General features: G+C 38.5%; 1 protein-coding gene across 1 annotated transcript in view; it reads right to left on the reverse strand.

Annotated features, from left to right (window-relative positions):
* UBQLN1 (ubiquilin 1) overlaps positions 1–23,393 on the reverse strand; it is a 26,728-nt gene extending 3,335 nt beyond the window's left edge. Inside the window, exons 1-9 of the mRNA XM_009328190.1 lie at positions 23,325–23,393; positions 11,444–11,595; positions 7,141–7,256; positions 5,692–5,954; positions 4,720–4,878; positions 3,823–4,066; positions 3,194–3,336; positions 2,150–2,233; positions 108–223 (exon numbers count right to left, since the gene is read on the reverse strand). Coding sequence (XP_009326465.1) covers positions 108–223; positions 2,150–2,233; positions 3,194–3,336; positions 3,823–4,066; positions 4,720–4,878; positions 5,692–5,954; positions 7,141–7,256; positions 11,444–11,595; positions 23,325–23,393 — 1,346 coding nt within the window. The remainder of the gene's footprint in view (positions 1–107; positions 224–2,149; positions 2,234–3,193; positions 3,337–3,822; positions 4,067–4,719; positions 4,879–5,691; positions 5,955–7,140; positions 7,257–11,443; positions 11,596–23,324) is intronic.
* Positions 23,394–23,751: the final 358 nt, after the last annotated feature.

Genomic DNA, 23,751 nt, shown 5'->3' on the forward strand with positions numbered 1-23,751 from the left:
AGGAATCTTCTTTAATAAAAACTGGGTAAATCTCTACATGTGAAAAAGAATGAACAACATAAGACAAGAGAAAAGTTCTTGCCTAAATTTGTAAGACCGATTCTTACCCTGGTATAAGCCCCGGCGCCTCTGTTGCTAGTGTCTGCAAGCCCTGCTGAATCTGTAGCAAAGCCTGCATTGCTCTAGGGTTTGACATAGCTGATAACGTGTCGGGATTCTGCATCTAAGAAAAGGAGAGAAACTCTTAATCATGTCCAGATATTTAAAGTTAATCTTTATCACTGGATGTTTTACAGAGTCCGACATCATTTCAGAACTTGTTTTTCAACTTTATATTTGAATATTTACATGAAATCCTTCAGGTATTTTTTCTTTTTTTGAGAAAAATTTCATAGGAGTTGATCAATGAACTTTCTAGGCGTGGGCAAAGCCTTTCAAATGAGAAGTACACAAGGAAAAGTGTTTTTCATTACCTCTTCTAGCAGACTTCATCATCTTTCAAAGCCATAGGACTGTATTAGTCCAACATCATTCTAGAATCATACTACTGGTAAGCAACAATGCTGAACACAATGAAACTTGACCAATAGATATCTAAGTTATAAAATATTTCTTTTTCCTAGCTAAATTCAGACCACAGCAGTTTGAGCATGACTATTTGTGCATGTCTTCATATCTGTAGTGCCCTCACAGCCCAGAGAAATAGAAATACACTGCAAAACATACTAGGAAGCAAATGTATAATACTCAAGGGCTCTCACTCTCACAACTTACTGTCTGATATTTGGAGTTGTTTACAAAAATGGTGGCCCAACAATTCTCAGAGCACTTAGGTGACCTGGATCTTGTCTCTATTAATGTTATAAATTCCAGCTGTTAAGGAGCAGCAATTCTTGTTAAGACGTGTATAAAAACTGCAGATGGAGTAGCTCACAGATGAGTTTTCCTATTTCTGCTGGGCAATTGCCCTTCATTGCAAAGGATGCCTTCCATTATGCAGAGGAACATTCCATGGTTTCTGTCACCCAATCCCATTAGATAAATGCCCATAGATAAGCAAGGAAGTATGAGCTGCAATACTGTCAACATTCTGAAAATACCCAGATATTTCTCCACTTTTCTTCACCTGCTAATGCTGCTGGTCATCTGACCTAACATAGTGAATACAACAGAGAACTAGCGGTGCAGATAAACCCCAAGGTTATATTGACAGAAGGAGATACCCAAAGGAAACAGAAATGATTCCTACTGTGCCTTCATTAATTACCATTTATTCACAGATTTCAAAACATACTAGCTCTTCAGATACTACTGAGTCATCACAAAGCAGTGGCATTATGAAACACTACAGCCATTCATGTGGTTGAAACAATTGCTACTGTAATTCATGTATGTATTAATTATTTTTACTCATAAAACTGCCTGTGTGCAATCAGATCTTGGCAACGCACATTTACTCTGATTTGCAAGGGCTGCCTAATGACAGAACTCATGCATTGGATTAAATTTTCAATTCAAAAAAAAAAAAAAAAAATCTTGCTTGCTCCTATTTAGGGAGTAAATAGTACTACTATAATAGACACAGTACTACTATACGCTGTGACAGCTAATATCAAGCATATACCTGGGCTGCAAGCACAATGTTGTTAAGAGGAGAAGATGGTGGTAGGGCAACCTTTACAGGCAAAAAACTTCAGAACCCACTTCTTTTGAATTAGCTAGGCATGCTGTAAGAGCTCTTTACCCAAATACTTAAGATGTACGAGAAAAACATAGTGAAACTTTATTCTAGTAGTGGGAAAAATACTAATCTTTTTAAATTGCGAAACAAATCATGTCGCAAACGTGTTCTCTGGCTGGTGCACAGTAAGAATAAGTATTCCTTCTAAGCAAAGAAGCAAGAGCAAATCTAAGCGGTTGTGCTAGTCACAGACAAAAATATTCACTAGAAGTCAGGTTTAACTTACGAAAGGGGTAGAGACATCAAGCAAGAATTTATTATCAAGGGACAATCTAAGTTGGTGTCAAAAGCTAATGAGAATATATTACAGAATCTAGCTTTTAGCCAAATCAAAGAAAGACACCAGTTTATTGAAAATATTGCTCATTGACTTGAAGACATTTATTAACAGCTAGTATCTCATCTTACTTGCTGAAGGAAAGTAGGAAGTTGTTGTCTCATTTGTTCCTGAAGTTGAGGATTTCCAGCAAATAAAGGATTATTCAACATCATCTATGGGACAAAAATATTTAACTTCAAAGATCAAGCAGTAAAAACCACAGGGGGTTTTTAAGACAACTACTTACATGGTAATAGTCTGTGAAAATAACCTCACAGAATAATGATCATCTACTTCTCCTTTGGCCAAAACTTGTTATGAACCACCAGCCTGAACACATTGCAGGTTTTTTCTGGTTTTGTTTTTTGGTTTTTGTGGTTGTTGTTACGGTATTGTTTGGTTGTTTTTTTTATCTTTTAAGTGAATGAATTGCCAGATACTTGCCAAGACAACCTCATTTATATTACAGGAAAATCTTTTTCTGTTCAGCCTCCACAACAGATCTAGAAGTTTTTACACTTTGTCAGGGATATTTTCCATATTTATGGAAAAATTCTGTATTTAATACAGAAAAGGTAACTTTTTTTAATCTTGGTACAGGAAAATTTGGAAGCACTTCTACGATACCATTCATAAAACAGCATCTGCACTTTTACAGTGAGCATGGGTCACAAAAGAGAAGTCAAAACCAGAATAATGCCTGGATGTGGCACCAAATCCCCTCCCTTCACTTCTCTCCTCCCAGGCTAGTGGGGTTGTTTATTTACTGGCAGATCTACCTTAATTCACAACCAAAGCATTTGTTTTCTCTAACTGGTTCTTACACTGGGTCACAAGTTTAGGGCTGTACAAAACATACACAACCTTACAAGTTATTTTAGAAGCATGCCTAGCATGATGTCCAACTACAAATTGAAGAAGCTCACTGCAACAAATTGTTAAATGTAGGTAGGTAATAATTTCAGTGAGTTAGGCATTTACATTAAAAACTGGGCCATTCACTACAGACAGCTGTTGAGATGTTGGCACAATTGAAAATTTAACTGTATTATAGATTCAACTCTTCTTTTTTTTCTTTTTTTTTTTTTTTCACTTCAATGCACACAATACATTACTACACCAAATGCATTTACCTGTACTGCAAGATCAGGATTCTGGCTTAATGACTGCATCATGCTTCTCATATAGGGTGCAGACAACATATTCTGCATAAGTTGTGGGTTTTCTGTTATCTGCTGTAATAAGCTCTGCATTCCTGGCGTGTTGAACATACCAGCTTAAAAAAAGTAAAAAGCCACTTCAGTAAACATCCTGACTATCATCAGACGAATTAGACTCCCTAAAACCAGGATATAACCACTTGGTTTCTGAGAGTTTTAGTCCCTAAAATACACCTCAATGTGGTTCTGCTTACACAGATGCATCCACCCTCGAAGTTAAGACAGAGGCTGTAGCCAACAAGCAGCCCCACTATTTATCTACATTATTAGCTGTTTTCATATTTGCCTCCAAACAGGAAAATACTGTCATTCATCTAGAGATTCCCTACCTTTGTTATTTTAAGGCAATACACAAGTACTATTATCACTCTTTGTTTACTTTTCATGTTTGTTTTTCCACAGGACTTTGAGACTAGTCAAATGTTCTACGAAAGTAAATAGCAATCAAAACTTTGAATCAAAACCTCTCTTTCTAATGAAAGAATCATTTCAGCAAACTCCCAAGTATGTGCAAATATATGCAATTGCAATAACAAACACACCTCCTAGTCCAGGTCCCATATTTGGTACAGCTGAGCTCTGTCCCGTACTGCCAGAGGTGCTATTTCCAGCACTACTACTGCCACCACTCTCACCACTGGTGCTGGTACTTGTCGTGGAAGTCTGTGAGCTGGACTGAGGAGCCCATGGATTTGGTAGAGGATCTCTATTTTCTGTACGAGATGGCTGACTGTCCCCTCCTGTTGATGCATTGCTTACTAAAGAAGCAAATGGGTTACCTCCAAACTACAGAGGAAGGAAAGCAAACATGTATCATCTACTACAGGCAACCATTTTTAAGTCTGCTATAAATAGCAAGTTACCTTTCCAAAATTACCCATGAAGACAAATGTTGATGGCTCTTGATCAGTTATACTCACCATCCTACAGTAATTCACTGTAAATATTCTGAAAAGACGCCAACATTGAGAGATACTAGCACCTCCAAAAAAATTAAATCGTATTTCTTTTTGAAAGCAGTGTTGCTACTACACTGGTATTTTGATCACAGTAAGATTGTATCTTGCATACTGGTTTCCAACTTCAAAGCCTTTTTTTCTTCCCATCTTAGGTTCGAAGTTACTAAACACACCCTTAAAAAATTTTCCTGGACCTCAGAATTTTAAGTCAAAAAATTAAAGGCATTCAAATTTAAGTAATAGAGAAATTAATTAACTTTAAAATAGCTTCGCAAACACACAAAGCGATATCTGTATTTCTTCAAGCTTAGAAGAGCACAGAATTTTTAAAGATCTTTCCTCCCAAGAGTAAGATGCTACACAGTGACTTCAAGCTTGAAGAAATGTTTTGTCAAGTACACATTTGGAAATTTACATTACTTACCTGCTTTTATTTTTAAAAAATATTTACTTTCAGTGGCATTTGCAATCTTTTCTCACCTGTTCCTGTGCTGCATTCAACATTGGCTCCTGAATATCTGTGTACATACGTCGCAAGGCGTTGTATCCACCTGGTATACTCTCCAGGTTGCTCAAGGCTCGGTCTTGGTTTCGCATCATTTCCTGCATCATTGCAGGGTTTCTAGCAAGTTCTAGTGTCTAGGGAAGTGGAACGTTTAATCTGTATTAATAAGAAATCCATTCTAAAGTGAAAACGTCAGCATTTGACAATATCTCAGTTACCACTGTCTAACCCAGTTTGAAATTATGATTAAAGCCAAATCAACATGTCAGCTTAGTGGAAGTCAACTGAATTAGATATTTAGCCAGCATTCTACCACAACCGTCACTATGCTGGCTGAGTCAGGAAGCACTGGCTAAACAGAAGAAAAACCCTGAATGAACCATTCTTTTCTTTCTTCATGTTTTCAACACAATATACTCCTACTATTTCTAACATTGTTACAGCAGGCAGCCTATAATATGAACTTCAAAATAAATACCTACATTTTCAAAAGCATCCACTTGTTTTTTGATACCTTCTGCCACACAGCATATCTTACATACCATCTAATTTTAAAAGCACTCAGAAGTGCCCACAGTTAGATAAAATGAAAATGTGTAGTATTTTGGAGAATTACTACTTTTGGTAAAGTCATTGTTGGCTAGACAACAGAAGGTTTCAAGTGCACACAGGGACATCCAACTCTAACCTCGGAAGACGTGATTACACAGTCTTCAATGTCTTTCAAAACTATGCTGCAGATTTTCTGAATTATCAGTCTATTTCAGACATTAACAACTAGAAATACAAACATCAGTTGCCTACAGCAACCTTTTATGGATTTCCTAACAAGCCTAAATACTTCAAGAATGTTTAAGCACTAAGCTAAGCATGTCCAATTCCTGCTCTGTTGTTCACAGTTACAGTATAATCAAAGGTCATGAACTTACAGAGATCCTTCTACATACCTGTCTCATTATATCTGGATTATTCAGCATGTGACTGATTTCTGGATTTCTCTGTATCAGTTGCTGCATTTGAGGGTTAGCCATAATTAACTGCCTCATCAGGTCAGGATTTGAAAGCATGCTCTGAACAAATGGATTTTCCATTATCTGAACCATCATTTCTGGGTTGGACATAAGTTGCCGTTGCATCTGACTTTGCAACTCTGAAAAGTTTGATGTATTTAAGCCCAGGCTACTCAGACCTGCCAAACCTCCAAGGCCACCTTTAAGAGGATGAAAAAAATATAATTGAACTTTCAACTTCTAGTATACTTCTAAACACATCCAGGTTCTTTCTAAAGACAAAATACTTGAACATATCCCACACTTCAAAAGAATGAAAACAAACGGAAAGTCCATCTTTGCAAGGCTGTTAAGGAGTTATCCACTAAGAGTTTGCTTCTTTAAATAACAAGACACATAACTAAAAATCCAAACTGCATCTGAAATATAACTTGTTACAATTCTAACAGCTTTTCTTCTCATTTTCCACAGCTAAGAAACAAGGGATGTTTGAGTTTTGGGGCCTTAGGTTCCCTACCACCCCCCCCAACACTTTCCAATGCATTTACAATAATCATTTATCTGTCTCCTCTTGGTTAGACTATAACCAAGAGATCTCCCAATATGACTCATATTCTCCATTCTAATTAAAAGTAGAGCTCCTCTTCTTACTAATGCACCAAGAACTAATTATGCTTTGAATTCCCTTCCTTTGCTGAGTCTAAACAAAAAATTTCAAAAGGTACTAGTCAGTCTGAAGAACTCTTTACACCTAAGAAGGAAAAGCTAACCATAGTAAGCAATTGCTAATTCTACCTCTTCCCCACACCCTGAAAGCAAATGAGATGAAAAAGAATGAACCAAAAACCCTACTGTGATTATGGAAATAAATAATATTTTCAAGTCAACAGACTGCAGCCTCTTTATTCATGAAAGAGAAAACTGATAATACTGTCGAACTTGGAACCTGAGAAATACTGAATTGTAAGATTAGCAGCATTTTGTTAACTTCTGTTCCAGATCTTGGCTTCATGTTACAGGTCCAACTTCATCAATACTCTCCCCACAGCAATTCAGACGTGCTTTTAAGGAGCACAAGGACGCTGGAAGGAGTTTCATTACCCATAGTGCCAGAATATAACATCAGTGGCAGCTTACTACGGAAGGTGGAACAGCACAAGTCTGAAGTTCTGCATATGAAATTAAGGAAACAGCTTTCCTCTGATAACTTACTGATCAGAAACCTTCTACAACCAATACCATAGATATATGTAATCAGTTTTTTGGGTGGTGTGTTTGTTTGTTTGTTTTTTTTAAAAGTTCTGTCTACATTAGAATAAAGCTTCAGGGACAATTACCTGAATCCAAGAGAAGATACCCACCATGCTACCTAACAAATATTCTTACCCAAGCCAAAAGGGTTACTATTTGTTGAAGCTGGTGTTGAGGTACTACTGCTTGATGTTGATGTAGTAGCAGTACTCCCAGCGGCGTTTGCTTGTTGAGCTGGGTGGTCTTGTGATCTAGAAAAGCAAGTTTAAAAGTTGCAAGTTTAACAAGTTAATTTAAATAATGCCATTAAATACAGGAATAGTATCATACTTAGAATCAAAATGTAAATTAAGATTCTCTTCTCAAAAATCACACTATTATCTCTAGACGGCTTCCTGTAACAAATCTTTCTCAGACATCTGTAATGTCATTGGTTTTTCAGAACAGTAGTTTGAAACATTAAAAAAATGGACAGGCACCATTGCAGCCATTACCACCTTCTCACCCTATCCTTGGGATGCCTGCCAATGAATTGTTTCCTCTGTCCTTAACTCGCTTTAAGGATCCTTGCCTTATTCCACTATACTCAAATACTACTGACTACATGCCTGTGGCCTAAAGAAATAAAGCCTAGCAAGATTTAATGTTGGATTTATTTCATGCCACATCTTTAAGAGGATGCCTTACTGAATGTGAAATTCAGTTAATGTCTTATTTCATTACAAGACAAGTATCAGTATCGCAATAAACTTTAAGACTTCAAGAACAGGGTAAAAACGTAGTTACACAAAGTTAAAGCCAGCATCATTTATCACAGGCACTAAGGGCTGCCCAAGTCATATACTCACCACACCTTTCTACTGCAGAGGCATAAACATGGGTGCTGCCACGTAGTAAAAGAGATCAAGGAACTGAGCTTGTGTAAAGCTAACCTGGCCTCTATTCAAAAGAAAAGAGGCTAGTTTGAAATCCAAATCAGTTCTTCAGTCTGGTTCAACAATCAATCTCAAATGCCTGTATTTGCAGAACTATAGCATAAAATAACTTGTAGAAACTATGAATTCAGACCTCACTCAAAGATTTGAGGGTTCGACAGTACACTGAATTTCATATCTCAGTTCATCTCAGAGTACCTTTCTGCTGTAATAAAATTCTGTGCTTCTTTCACTAAAGCAAAGACTGGGGCAGGGGGGAACCCCCCAAAAAAACCCCACCACACCAAAAACCAACCAACCAAACCAAACAAGTCTGAGAGATGCCTCAGGTCCAGAGGCTTCGCTGAGGTTTCCAAGAGTTCACTGACTCCAGGATAAACATCAGCCACCAAAACCATAGAGAGAAACCAAAGGAACAATGAAATACTTTGCACACATTGCAAGCCTTTCTCCAAATCATCAACACTAGCTTGTAAGTAGGCCATCTGCTAGTATACCCTGCTGATTTGACCAGCGTTCTTGTAAACAGGTAAATAAAACGTGGCATGCCGAGTCATGAAGGTATAGGATGCCATGGGACCAAATCACCTCATTCAAGTTCTTACTGATGTTCTGGGTGTGAAGGAGGAGAAATGAATTTGAGTCCACAAGATCTAACAGTTCTTCTAAAACTTAAGTCCATAGTGATTCCTATGACTTACATTTTGCATATTTTAATTTGTATTCCTTTCTAGTTTACTTTCAGTTCTATTAAAACACACACAGAGTCTGGTGAATGAAAACCCGTTCTAGAGGAAACCTTCCAGACAGATGCTAACAATCCAGGAAACGGAATACCTGGATACTTGGCTTTGACATAAGCTGCCCTGACTTAAGGCATCGGGTGAAACTCTGGGCTCCTGAGAAGAACAAGCATTAATACTCTGTAACATTAACAGCAACTGCGAACTTTGAACACAAGATTCATACCGTTAGCCAAGCAGCTTTAACTTCAGTGAGGAAGATTATAGACTGTATACTGACCGTGGATCTGCTGCTAGAGATACTTGGTTTCCTTTGGTCTAGAAAACACGTCTTTCCTCCATAAGCAAAAGGAAAATAATAAGCATAAAACCCTATTTGGTTGAGAAACTATTTTGAAAAGCAACCGTACCTCTTCATGTAAGAGACAAGAAAGGTTCTCAAAGCAGGACAGATAAGTAGATGAGACTGAAAACTTGCAGTTCATAGCACTTCTATGGAAATTGGGGGTATATACCCTCAAGATAATGGTTTGAGTGTCAAGTCTGTCAGCTTCAAGTCCTTGAGTGAAATTCCTGTAAAGTGCACATCATCTCTTACATGCACTTTGCCATTATCTTTCCTCCTGTCGCTTGTGAACAAGTTATAGGTGTTGACTTAGAACTTTGTATTCAGAAATTCAATGCATCTTCACTGCCCGTTGCTAATCACTCACTGCTACTCTGACACTGTATAGGCCAGGTTACAAGATTACACTGGAAGCCTGTATCATTCTCGAAAATGTAGCACCATAATAAAATTATCCTTTTTCAACAAGGATTGGTTGGGATATATGAGGATTCCTATTTGAACGTTACACATCTAATATTGTTTAGAAGGGAAAAGATCACCTTCAGATCTAGTTTTGGAAAGAACTTTTGTTTATTCAGATATATGGCACCAACAGTAGCAGCAACAGTCAACAGAAAAGTAAATGGCATACTGTAAAGTGGTTGGGAGCAATCCAAATCTTGATACTCATGACTGAAAATCAGCACTTGCCAGGCCACACCAGCAGGGTCTAAGTCTTGCCTTTTGGGTCAACCATAAAATCCAGGTATTTAAGTAAGAATATTGAGATGGTTCAGGACAATGTTATGCTTTCTCAAGGGTAATTTTCATTGTGGTGGAAATTGTTTTTAGCAGGTCTTAGGAGCATATTTTTAGTTCATTCAAGCAAAGCTAGTAGGTGAAAACATTACTGCCTCATTTGAAGACAGGGTAGATACATGCAAAGGGTCTGTAGTTCTTCGTTTATAATTCCTTGTCTGAGACACGATTAAAACATTCTGAAGATAACGGTAATACACTCTAAGTGGGACAGAGGGGAGACATGGATTGCAATACTGATAGGACCGATGCAGGGACACCAAAAATTCCCCAAAAGCCATAAATATGGCATTGCGCATGGGTGCTCCTACGCCCAGAGGCAAAGTGCAAGAAGGTACAAGAGACTGGCACTGGTATTTCAGTACATATAGTTATTGTAGGTCCAACCTATGAACCCTCTGAAGACTGTGCAAGTCAAAAGCATCCTGCTATCACTACTCATGAAGCCCCTCTGCCATACTCAAGACTGCAGGCAAAAAAAGCAGAAGTCATGACAACAGCAGAATACTAGTTTAAATGCATGAAGCACAAAATTGCAGTATTAGCTAATACTGTACACAAGACTGGGATGGTTATCAGGCCTAAATTTCAGGCTGTGGAGGCATAGGGCAGGGAAGGGAGACCTCTGCCAGTGCAAACAAAGGTGTTTTGACAGAGACATGACTCCAGGACAGAGAAGACAGTCTCGCCAGGATGTGAGCATGGAATTGAAGACATTGATTTCAACAGGTGCCTACATTTAATGCTAATGCTACTAATTTAAACAGGTGCCTAAATTTAATGCTCATGTTGCTAATAGGCCTTTGTGACTTGGTGAGGCCTGGAAAGGGAAAGTATATTTCCTTTCTCTCCTAAGTTCCGTGCTCTTTCCTTCATCATCTGACATCTTCCCACAGGAGGAGATCCTTACTACAAACAAGACAGGCTTAAGTAGAACAGGAGCAAGAACACTTTCAGTCTAGAACAAAGAACATGTTATTAACTAAGCAAGCCAGATTCAATTGAGGGGTGTATTACCCTGCTTGCTGAAAGCATTTTTTAGTTCAGCCTTTGCCTTCTGGGCACTTCACAGGAAGTAATGTGCAGATGACATAGCTCAACTGATGCAACTTTCTCATCACTTTAAAGTTGCCTCACTAAAACAAACAAACAAACAAATCTTACAATCCAAGTCTTTCTGTTCAGCCAGATAAATTAGTTGCCCTAAAGCAGTTGTCTCAAAATTTTCTTGCCTTGTTTTACCAAAACAGTGGGTAAGGATTCACTGCAAGTTTTCGCGCATGAAAAGAAGAGCTGCACAACGTATCTTTATGGACAGTAAGAGCTGATATCTAAGAACTATGAAGCCAAAACACAGCCAGCACTCAGCCCTAAAACCAAAAAGTTAAATAACAAAAACGCAAGAGACTTGCACTTAGAAACATGAAGCCAATTAAAATACAAGATAAACCAAAGAAAAGAGCACTGTAATTTCAGACTGTTATTCTGCATCAGCTGTGACTAAGGAGCTGATTAAAGTGATTTAGTCAACTCTGGGTTTGCCCAACAGAAGCTGTTAAAAATTCAGAGTATTTTTACTTCTTAGAGGTAAACAGAAGATCACTCATCATTACCTGTTTTGTGTTTTGATCACTAGATGAACAGTGAGTCCGTCATGAATTCCATGCTGAGTCAAAGTATCTTGATCTTTTAGAATTTTTCCAGCAAATATCAACACAAGCTGATCAGTGTGGGACTTGAAACGCTTAGAGATTTCTTCCTTTAACTAAACAAAAAAGTTAATATTATACATTTATGTAATTGAATAATGAACTATAATTTTTTTAATGATTTAAGGACAAGCTATTTTGTTCACATTTGATGTATTACCCCACTTGCACTGCACATTCTGGTTTACACAATCTAGAAATACTTCATTAAGTTTTCTCAACTTTTTTTGTCCATAGGAAGATGGGAAATAGTTATTTCTTTTTCGTACAGTAAAAATCAGAGTTTCACATATAGATCACTAGTTTTATGACTAGCAATAACAAAAATCTGATTCCACTTAAAGACTACTACTACTAAGCAGGCATGCATTCCTGACAATAAATATATACTAGTATATATGCTACCTATATATACACACACTGTAAAGTACATATGTAATTATATACTAGTAAGTATACACTAATACATACATATACACACACGCGCGCCACTGAAGCCATCCATCGCTGAAAGATTGAGGATGCAATGTCACAAGTACGATAAATCTGTCTACACTTTTGCTGGAACAGAACAGAGAAGTATCCTCTCTTCTTAGACATATTTTTGCTGCCTTCCATGTGTCAAAACTAGCATTCCTTTCCACACAGGCAAAAGCGTTCAGGTGGCTCTGCTTTCTCATTCAACGCATGACATAGATACATGAAATGTGGTTTTGCAGCCCAGGGCATGGTGAATAGCCACATTCTTCAGCTGACCAGGAAATCATACCCTCATTAAAACAACTGAACATGGAAGCCCACTGTATACCTTCTTGCCTTCCTACACAATAGTAACCAGGTTATGCTTTGACTGAGTTCTGACTGAGATTTATTATTCTCTAGAAAAGTGCTCTCACTGAAAGCAAAAAACTGACAAAACTTAAAAAGGAAGATATCCAAGAAAAACACTAAGGAATGCTTGATTATAAGAAAGCCAGATAAATTTATTCAACAAGACTAGTCAGTAAGCTATTTTTAAAACAATCCCAGGCAGCTAGGAAGTCCTTCAGAAGTTCACCCTGTTTAACATTTTAAAATTAAGTTGACCATACTACTTTAAAAAACATCCCAAACATCCTGGGGAATTCTCACTCCATACAGGAAAATAAAAGATTATTCTTGCAATTAGTTATTAATAATTACATTTTATAATACGCAGGACTAAGAAAGTAAAATCCCACTGTATTATGCTTTGAAGGTGAGTCTCTAATTGAAAGGGTTTATAATGTAGGAAAAGAAAAAACCAGATTTAAAAAAAAGGGCAAGTGTCTGAGAGACAACAAAGGCAAAAAGTCTCTGTGTTTGGGGAGGAGGTTGCCCTTGGTTAGTTAAAAGTCTGCTCACACAGAGTTAGTTCCACTTCTTGGGGAACCAACTTTTAAGTCAGCCTTTATACCGGCAATATTTAGACTTGCAAGTATTCCAGAAAGTCACTCAGTCCATTCCTTCCCGAAGTGGGTTACTTACCTGAATTATTCCTAACATGTTTGTCTAGTCTGTTCTCTGAGGTCCCCAGCGACTTTTTTCCAAGAAACCTATTTCAGTGTTTCACTACCCTATTTCTTTGTTGTCCTGCCCACAATGGACAACGCAAACAGATCGTTGTTCTCCTTAGAATAAAGGGCTGCAGTAAGGCTAATCTTTCCTTAGGGTTGTTTTCTAATCCAATCATTCCCACCACTGTTTGGATTTTCAAATCCAATTACATTGTTTTGTAAGTGTGGGGCTCAAAACTGGCCAAAATATTCCACACCAGTTCTCATCTATACTTAGTAGAACAACAGGATAAACCCTACATCCTGCAAGCTATATTCCTATTTACAAGAAAAAGTGAGAAATCCATGCGGGAAAATATTTGTGTAACTGTGCTGACTTATTTAACAGCTATAAACTCTAGACCCTTTTCTGCAGAGCAACTGTTTAGGCAGTTGCTTCGTATTCCACATTCTTCTGGTTAATTATTCTTATTACGCATTCCAAAGTAACATAAAACCAGCAGAAATACTCACAATTTGGTACCAAGCTAATGCATAAGAATAAAGGACTACCATACTGTGCCAAATCAAAGAGTAATGTCATTTACCCAAATTAATTTATTCTCGTATTTTCCACAATATGTTGTGACAGTGAGATCCACAACTTAATTCTCATCAGAAGGCTGATGCTGTAGTATAAATAATATTCATAGAATCACAGAATATCTCAAGTTGAAAGGGACCCGTAAGGATCATCGAGTCCAACTCCCTGCTCCTCACAGGACTACCTAAAACTAAACCATATGACTGAGAGCATCGTCCAGACACTCCTTGAACTCTGACAGGCTTGGTGCCGTGACACTTCCCTGGGGAGCCTGTTGCAGTGACCGACCACCCTCCCAGTAAAGAACCTTTTCCTAATGTCCAATCTGAACTTCTCCTGAGGCAGCTTCATTCCATTTCCTCGTGTCCTGTCACTGGTCACCAGAGAGAGGAGATCAGCACCTCCCCCTCCGCTGCCCCCCTTGAGGAAGCTGTAGACTGCGACGAGGTCACCCCTCAGCCTTCTCTTCTCCAAGCTGAACAAGCCAAGTGACCTCAACTGCTCCTCATAAGTCTTGCCCTCGAGACCTTTCATCATCTTGGTCGCCCTCCTCTGGACACACTCTAATAGTTCGATATCCTTCTTCAAATCACTTTGTCTTAAACCAAGGCCTGTCACACATTTCTAAAAGCTGCTATATACCCATAAGGTCAAGGAAACAAAACACTATTTCCAGAACACAACCCAACAGTATCTAATATTACTAGTATGTAGGCATCAAAGGCTATACACTTCTTTTTCCCTACTTGCATGTAATGCTATTTAGATGATCTGCAAAAACAACACTACAGTAAGACATGAATGCAACAGCCAATGTACCAGGCCCCCAAAACAACCTCTACAGCAACATACGTGCGTGATCCAAATGCACAATAGATCTCTTTCCAGCCACAATAATAAAACTGTCAAGAATATTGAGCCAATTTTGGCTGAGGCATATTTACATAAAAAGCCTAACCAAGATGCAAAAAAGATTCAGGTCTCTTCACCAGCTTCACTTGCATTCAGCACAACCTTGGGACTTCTGAAATGACAAGGTATAAGCAGGACCTAGCCTTCTGTTTGACACTTCATTCACAGAAGACTACCACATAAAATCTAGGTTACCATGCAAGATATTTTGCAAATGAGTCTGCTGATTAGTGTTAACAGGCAAAGATACCACCCATAACAGATTAGGTCCACACACTTTTATTTTTTTCCTGAGGCAGGGGAAAGAGAATCATCTATACATTTATAAAACGGAATCCCAAAAACATTTTCAAGATGTGTGGGTTTGTTTTTGTTTTGGGGTTTTTTTTTTTAATTGTCAGCATCTAATGTGTTGCTTCTGGGGAAAAAAAAAAAATTAAAAATCAAAAGATGAGTAAGTCAGTCTTCAGCATCACCTGATCTCTGCCAATACTAGAAGATGATTAGCCTTAGGTCAGAGTCCAGCACAAGTCACTACTGTTTGCATTGTGAAATAAAGTCAAGGAGAAGACTCTTTACCATCCTATGGGGGCAAACACTTCTCTTTAGTATTCTCGGTCTCCCACTGTTAATGGTAACTGAACTGCAAGACCATTCCCCCGCAGTAAAGGGGAAAACCCAGAAGTTTCTTTAAATTCAGACAGTGAAAGGACAAGAGAAATGACTGGCAATTGCATTCTTACTCCCACAGACCTTATCTGTGTAGTTTTTATAGGACTCCCCACCACTCTTACTGGCAACAAATAATTTGGGGCATAAGGTGCTACAGCAATGAAAGACAGCATAAACAGTGAAGACAACTATCTCAATTTCCTTTTCCCTGAACAGAACTGTAAACATCAATCTAGTATGTATCACCTCAGAGCTTCAAATTAAACATACACAATCAACAGCAAAAGGAATAAAGGAAATGAAATTATGATGACGGGGATTAATATATATTTAGGCAGTTGTAAGAAAATAAACTTTGGTATTGTTTAAATCTTCAGTTTGTACAACTGAACTAAATAACTCTCTTAGTAAATTACAGTTAAAATACTTTGTCACCTGGGAAAACCAAAAGCAGGAGGAGTTCGAAGTGTCACTGGCTGGAAGTGATGAGCATTTCTGTCCAATTCTCCTACTGCACTGACTTGTCCTTTTTGTTAACATGAAACCATTGCTTGGAATTTTACAGCTGATTTGCTTTACTGTTCCAAAATACAAGTTTTACTTCATTGTAATAATACCAGGCACTGTGATATTACAAAGGTGTTCAGTTATATCTGAGCATAGAAAAGGACTTGAAGTCATAAAAATAAAGAATGTTTCACTATACCTAACACCTAGCATATTAATGGAAACTAGTTCATTGTACTCCTCTAGTAACTGAATACAATAAAAATAATGTAAAATTATGTCAATTTTAGACACAATTATTAGACAAATCGGCAGAGAGAAACACAATGGGAATCATACTGAAACACAAGACCAACATCTAGACAAAGGCCTGGTTTCCCTAGGGAGAAAAGGATAAGGATTCTTAACCAGAGTGAATTAATTCAAGGTCACAGCCTCCTGAAAGCGTGGGAACTTGTAGATTTGACATGAATCAGAGCAAATCTAAAGCTAGTCTTGTTGAAGCACCTTGCCCACATTACCATTTTACCTCAAGTTAACTTGTTTCTCTAAATTTTTTTTTGTTTGTTTTTAAAGGACAGGAATGGTGTAATTTTTCACATTGAGAACATTCACTTTTTTTTAGCAGCACACCAGCACTTCTTGTTTATACCCTTAATTTCCATGCCAAATATCCTCATCTTCACACAATTTAAAAAACTCAGCCCAATACTCTGCTAACAAAACCCAGCTTTTTTGTTCCATGTTAACACAAAAAAAGGCTCCATGAAGCAAGTTAGGACTTTATTACACCTGCTCAACTTGATTGCCTCTGAAGGTTTTTGCAAGGTATGGGTGGACATCATGGTGTTAATGCCCAGTGCTGAACAAATGCATACTCCTACCTGAGCTAGTTAAAGTAAACATTTTGTCACTGAACAAAGCAAATGTCTGAATACACATGAAGTAGAACAGCTGACTAAAACAGAGACTGTTTTGCACTGTCACTTTGCAGAGCAGATCCATACTTTAAACATTAACCTATTAACGTCTGACCAGCTGGCCTAGGAAGGGCTTGGTAAAAAGTTATTCCAGGAAAAGTAAAAATCTTAACATGCAAACTGTCCTTTGATATGTTACCACTACATCATGATTCAAAAGCTTTTGCTGATTCACTCTATGACATCAAAAACAGCAACTGTAATAACATTACTATCCATTCACATGACAAAGTGCTGTGAAAAAGGAATAAAAAGAAGAAAACAAATAAATAAAAAATACTTTCCCAAATCCTGTCAACCTTGGCTTAATAAGACATGTTTAAAAATTAAATTAGAGTAACAGTCTGAAAGAGGCCTCAGAGAATTAACATCCGATTCCCACTGAAAAGTAACAGAAAACAGGCCCCTAAAAACTGCAACTGCTTTGAAAATACTAAGCTACAACTTTATCTAGATGACAATAAAAAAGCAAAGTTGCTGACTCTTCCCACACCAAACTCTGTTTTGAACACAGTAGTGGATGACATGGAAGCAAAGGTTTGTATCTAGAGGGCTGAACTGCAGTTTACGTTCCCAGCAGTCCCTCAAACAGTTCTACTACAAAGAAAGATTTTCAAATCACATTACCTTGTTCAGCACTGCTGTTTCAAAACACACCCATGATCATTTAAACTTTCAACTGACATTCCTAGTAACATACATAGTTAAGCGTATTAGAATCATAGAATAGAATCATAGAATCATTAAGGTTGGAAGAGACCTCTAAGATCATCGAGTCCAACCATCAACCCAACACCTGCATGCCCACTAAACCATGCCACTAAACCATGACTTAGCCAGACTCCGCTCTGTTTTACACCCGTGCCCAGCAAGTTTCAATAGAGGCTAACTTTAATGAGCTCCAGCTTTCTTTTATACAATAGCATCAATGGCAACAGGTCTTCTTGACCCAAGAAGTAAGGAACCAAACACACTCATGGCAACACAACTGCTGATAGCTGTGGTCTCCTTTCCTGATGAATCATACCTGGTAATCTTATGACTGTGAATTAAAGTGAGTCAGTGAAAACAGGGTTTCACTGCACAATTCCTGGACACTATAACAGGAAGGGGAACAAGAATTTGTGGTTTCAAGCAGGAAAGCACTTTTGGCCCACAGCCCACGGTTTGCAGCAGATAAAGTGCAGCTAGACAGCGCGCCCAAAATGAGGCTTCTATATAAGCGTATTCTGTCTTTCATGACTCGATGGAGTTACTATCTTCGTCTGCCCTTGCCAATGACCCATGCTAGTTTCACAATTGCATTATTTCCTCAAATCTCAGCAACCAATCAAACTCACGAAAAACTCATCTCAAGAAACAAATTCAGATTCTTGACGAGCTTACAAGGCTAGTAGCCCATAAAGGAAAACTATGGCAGTGCAACCTAGTAGAAAGGGCTCAGGACTCGTGTTCTAGCCAGTTCGATCCTTTCTAGGCATCCTTCAGCAAGCCACTACACTCCTCCATGCTTTGACTTAGGAGAAATGGTTAGCAATTCTTCCCTTCTCCATAAAGGCACTTTGCAATCTACTAGGGGGAAGTGGTGTACTTGCAACAGAACTAGTCTGTTCTCTAGCAAGTCACTGAGACTGGAAAAGGGCATAAAAGGATTACGTGTAAAATGGGATTCTTGCAGTAGAGCTCCTTCTTGAGAAACTATCCTATAGTTTCTTTTTCATGAGACAGCATTACATGTTTTGTCCTTCAACTTAACTCGGAGGAGCTTGGGCAACATCCATTTTTCCTGAGGAAACACTGAGATGCAAGTTACTGCCAATAGAAGAATTCCTTCTCCTCTAACCTTCTAGGTAAGCGTCTTTAAATAGTTTGACTTCAGCAAGTTTTAAATTTAAGGTGATACAGAATATAATAATGAGTGGACTACAGACATAATGGCTAACATTCCTTTTAGCCTGTCAGTGGTAGGGAACAATTAACCCCATCAACAACATGAAGTCTAAATAAAAGCATTTTTCTCCATGTCACCATGTATTCCCAATTCTTAAGATTTTGACCTAACCTTACTCCCTGACAGTGACCCTCCTTATACAGCCAAGGCTTATAGTCACTGGATTGAGATGTTGACTGGGCTCTAAAATAAATGCACAGAATTCATACCGTGACACCTCTACCACAGCTGTTCATTCATTAGGGTTTTCACTGCTGTTGGCGATTTTGAACAGTATGCAGGATGATCTTCAAAAATTCTGTGACACCCCTGACCTGTGACTGAGGGTGAGGGATGCTAACCAAACAATTCCACAGTGAATCACAGGAGGAAGGCAGGCCCTATTTGACACAGATGAAGTTTAAAAAGGATAAAAAATTTGAAATATCAAAATGAAGCTGTTTATCTGCAGAAAAGTGTCTGCACACAAGACACTTCATAGTATTATTTAAGTAGGAATTCTTATTTTACTATATGTGCCAGTCAGTTATCAGAAAACACTTGCTAAGTACCATGGTTAGGTAACTGATACTTCTGAGTTACATCCAACTAAGCCAACTATCTGGAAAGTCAATATACCTTCTTTTAAAGGTTTTTATTCTACCAAATAGCCATTTACCGTTGCTGTAAAACAATTTTAATCAAGTTTCCAAAATGAGAAAAAAAATAGCTTAAGAAATACGAATAATCAGAGTATATTGCAAGGCAGACTCCATAGAGTCACACAGATGCGTTTCAATGCACTGAGACACCAGACAATGGAAAACCTAATGCTAAACAATTCATGTACTCAAGTGACTTGGGTGCCAACAGAAATCTAAATCATAATCCTGGAAAAGAAGAACAAAGTAGACTCCATTATATAGTTTCAACCTCTTTTGGTTGTACCATTCACTAATCCCTGGACTACAGAAAAACGCTGAGACAGAATTGGATTAAGTTAAAAGAATTTAAATTAAGCTGTTCTTATGAAGTAAAGCATTACATAAAATATTAAAAGCATACGCAAGTCAGGAAGGATGCTTCACTACAAAATCACCCAATGTTGCCCTTAACATTTACACCTGTGTGATCTTTATAAGCAGAACATTACGAATTTGGGATTGTGAGAACCAGGCACAAATCTGAAACTCTGGATTTATGGATTTGAAGTTTCAATCATAAACTGTACTCAAGTTGTAATCAGAGAACACAACTTTATGAGATCGCCACTTGACAAAAAGCAGTCTCAACACAATGTATACATTTACACACAAAATTCAGTAAGTCAGGCTTTTTATCTATAATTTAGTGTAGCACAGAAAGCACAATATTTCTGTGTTCACTTAGTTTAAAGAACATACTACAAGCTGTTAAATATGCTATTACTGAAAACTGTATTCCGAACTGAAGAGAAATTCCATAAAAAGGTTGAAGTTAAATAAAAATGGAAAAAACCCGCAAAAGAACCAAATCTGTTTTCTGTCGAACTAAACTCAATTTCACTAACTTTTCCAGATGAACATTACTCTGAAATTTTCAGATAATCACAGGATTGACAATAATTCTATGCAACAACTGCAAGCTTCTGAAATTGTTAGTGCAGATTTGCTATATCCACTCTTTGTTGGCCTAACAGTTAAAAATATATAGCAAGGCATGTTACTCGGTGTCAGAGTTGTAATGTTCACAAAACGCACAACTTGGTATCTTGCAGTCTGCATACACACTGGTGGACAGTAACTCTGAATCAGTTACAATAAACTCTTGAACACTGCAAATGTCAACACTGGGCATTACAAGAAGCACACCATTAAGTCTCAGCAAGCTTTATACTCTTCTGAAATTCCTTTATGCTGTAAACAGTCTAAATGATGAGAGTAAAAATGTTTTTCCATGTAACTGGTTCCAACACCTCACCACTCAAACAATTCAAGTCATTCACTAAGACGTTAAGACATGAGTCGTCCGTAACATAAGTGCACTTTCTCTTTGTATACAGGCCTTATCAAAACACATTGTTAAATCAACTCTGCTAAGCAAGGAATTGCAAAGATTGTATTGTCATGAGCTCAGAAAATAAACCAAAGGGGGAAAAAAAAAAAAAAAGACAAAAGACAAACAGTTTTACTGGGCTAATGGGTCAGCACCGTCAGGGTCAGCTGAAGTCAGCAGGCTTATAGGTATTCATCTTTACCCACCATGTATTCATGAAGTCTTTGCACAGAGCAAGATCATATCACACCCAGTCAAGAAAGCAAATATTTGGTCCTTGTCCTAATACTGAGCCAAACTGTGCTCAGCACAATCAAATAGGTTACACAGAAAAAAAGACAGATGGGTGGCACTTGAAATCAACTCACCTCCCAGAGTGGCTTTGTACTTGAAGGCTATTTTCCATTCCAACCTGCATACTCGCTGTTCTAGCTGCACAACACAGGATCAGCAATAACAAATCCTACGTTGCTGAAGTCTTCCATCATAGGGAAAAATCTTCCTTGACTTAGGACAACTGCAAACCTTATTTAGATTAGCAGAGCAACATGAAACATGCTTTGTGTAGCCCTAAATTTGGCTCTGATGACCCAAAACATTTACATAAAAATCTAGATTTTTCTTCTGGCAGTATTCTGAAATGACTGCAAACAAATAAACAACAAGTCAACTCACTAAGTCATAATATTAGCTACAGAAATATACAACCGAATGGGTTTTATTTTGCTGTATGAGTTTAGGGTTGTTTGGGTTTTTTTTTCAACCTGCAAATACGGCAGGCATTGCTGGCCCACCTATGCCTACAAAACAAACCACTTGCTGATCCCAGATGCGTTTGAACAGACATTCAACCTGTTTTGTATTTAAGATTAACCTATTTTCAATGCTGGGTCTAGAAACATCACATCGACTGTTGTTACTAACAACAGCTCATTTTTACAGTTTAAGAGAAACAGTCAATGCTAGTCACACTACAGGGACAGTGCATTTTTTAGTGCTAGCTATGATGTTGTCTGGGACTCCAAGCAAACGGTCGACCCACAGGGGCAATCCTACTTCACAGGAATCAAGGTATAACTGCAGATCTAATCTGTTAACAGCAGCTCCAAGAGAGACAACATTCAAAGTTTAAGATATCTGTGGACAACAAAGATGTTTTAAGCAGTGTGTTCTATTAATTACCTAAACTTGCATGGCTGCTTTCAGTAAAAAGTCATGTTCTTGCTAGGTTGTATAACTATTTCAGTTTAAGATAATCGCTTATTTGAAAACCTGGCAGCCCCACTGGCATTCACATTTGAAACAATCTTGTTAAAGTCAAATAGATTACAAAATTCACATCTTAAGTAAATCTGTTTATAATTCCTTAAGTACCCAAACTAACTGCAGACTGCTTTTCAGGGCAAATGCAATCCTCAGGTTACATCCAGCATACGAATCCCACTTTTAAAAAACAAAACCTCCCAAACCTGCAAAGACTTTTACAAAAACTGCACTGATGCTGCGCACAAATCTATGGAGAACAGAGAAACGAAAAGCACCCCTTTCAGACTGAGATTGCTGGGAAAGCAGTGGACAACATTAAAAAGCAGACACAGTCATTTTACCTTTGGGAGAAATGCCTAGATTAAGCTTGCAGAGAGAGTAGCTGATAGCATACAATACTGCAGCCGCCAAAAGACCGGTGAAGACAAGGGAGTAGTCTCACCTCTCTGGCAGCTGGAGAGAAGACCTTGATGAAACTTATGTCTGGGATACTTACAGGCCAAATGCTGACATAAAAAACTCTGAATCTAAAACAGACCCAAGGGTAAAAACTTGAAAGAAATATCAGCATTTTGTCTCTTCACAGCAACTAGGTGGAGCAAGAGTCTGATATCCTAGCCAAGGTGCTGGCACCACATTTTACACTTGGGAGCCCTTACTTCATCTTTTGTATCCTCCTCTGACAACCACACAGTGTCTTTCAGCTCATCCATAAGGAATGATTTCAAGCTCTGTATCTAGACACCAGTGGCACTCTCACACATGTAACCTTTTTTTTGGTGAGGTTTGCAGTCACCAACCATACCAAAAAAATGTGAAGTCAAACTGAGTTGCCTCATTCAAAGACATTTCAGCGAGAATTTCAGAGAAATTCTACGGAAAATGAAGTAAGCGCTGAATCTCCTTCAGGGAGCTTCACTTTCTAGAGTATTTTAGCATAGCAATGTCTACATCCTTCACAAGCAGCAGGCTCTGGGTTTATAGAGCTCCTACCTCACACTTTGATTACACCTTTTCTATGATTTGTAGCTTTCTAATCTAAATAAATGAAGTTCTAGTCAATACTTGCATGGAAAACCTCCACGAAAAAGAGGAGAGTTGCAGGAAATAGCATCAATGATTCAGTAGGTGTCACTGCTTCTGTTGAGCTAAAGGCACCACGGCGCACAAACTTTCACAAGAACGCAAAAAAGACAGACCCTGATAACTCAGTTACCCAACAGTTCCGCCATGCTAAGTACCATATCAATAACTAGCACATATAACTACAGCAGAAGGTGCGCTTTATTTGTACTGCAAATTTTACAAGCACAGTCTAAAGACATGACTTCCCTAAAATAAAGACATCTTTGCATAACCTACTCACCGTTTTTAAAGACAGTTTTAGATCAAGATAACCGTTGGCAATACAGCGCTGCGACACAGGTGACTGCATGCGTTGTCTACAGTCACGCTAGCTAGCCAGCCAGCCTACTACTTGCAGACTGACTCAGCTCGACAGGACAACTCAGAGTTCGAACACGAGCCACAACAACCCCCTCCCGGGCCGGCTCTCAGCGTTGCAACAGGGAGGAAAGAAGCTGGGAGGAGATGAGGCGGGAGGTGTCTCCACTACCCCCGCTAGCCTCAGATGGCAGCAGTCCTCTCCCGGGCCGGGATCGGCCCTGGTACTCGCCCAACAGCGCCCAGAGCAGCCCGGGCGAGCAGGAGCTGCTTTGTCACCGGGAAGGGCCCTCGCCCTGCAACGCTGGAGGTGGGAACGGCGGGCCCGGGCTCTTCTCCCGGTCCGCGCT

This window comes from Pygoscelis adeliae, unplaced genomic scaffold, assembly GCF_000699105.1.
Source record: "Pygoscelis adeliae isolate BGI_AS28 unplaced genomic scaffold, ASM69910v1 Scaffold45, whole genome shotgun sequence".
NCBI classification, from domain to species: Eukaryota; Metazoa; Chordata; class Aves; order Sphenisciformes; family Spheniscidae; genus Pygoscelis; species Pygoscelis adeliae.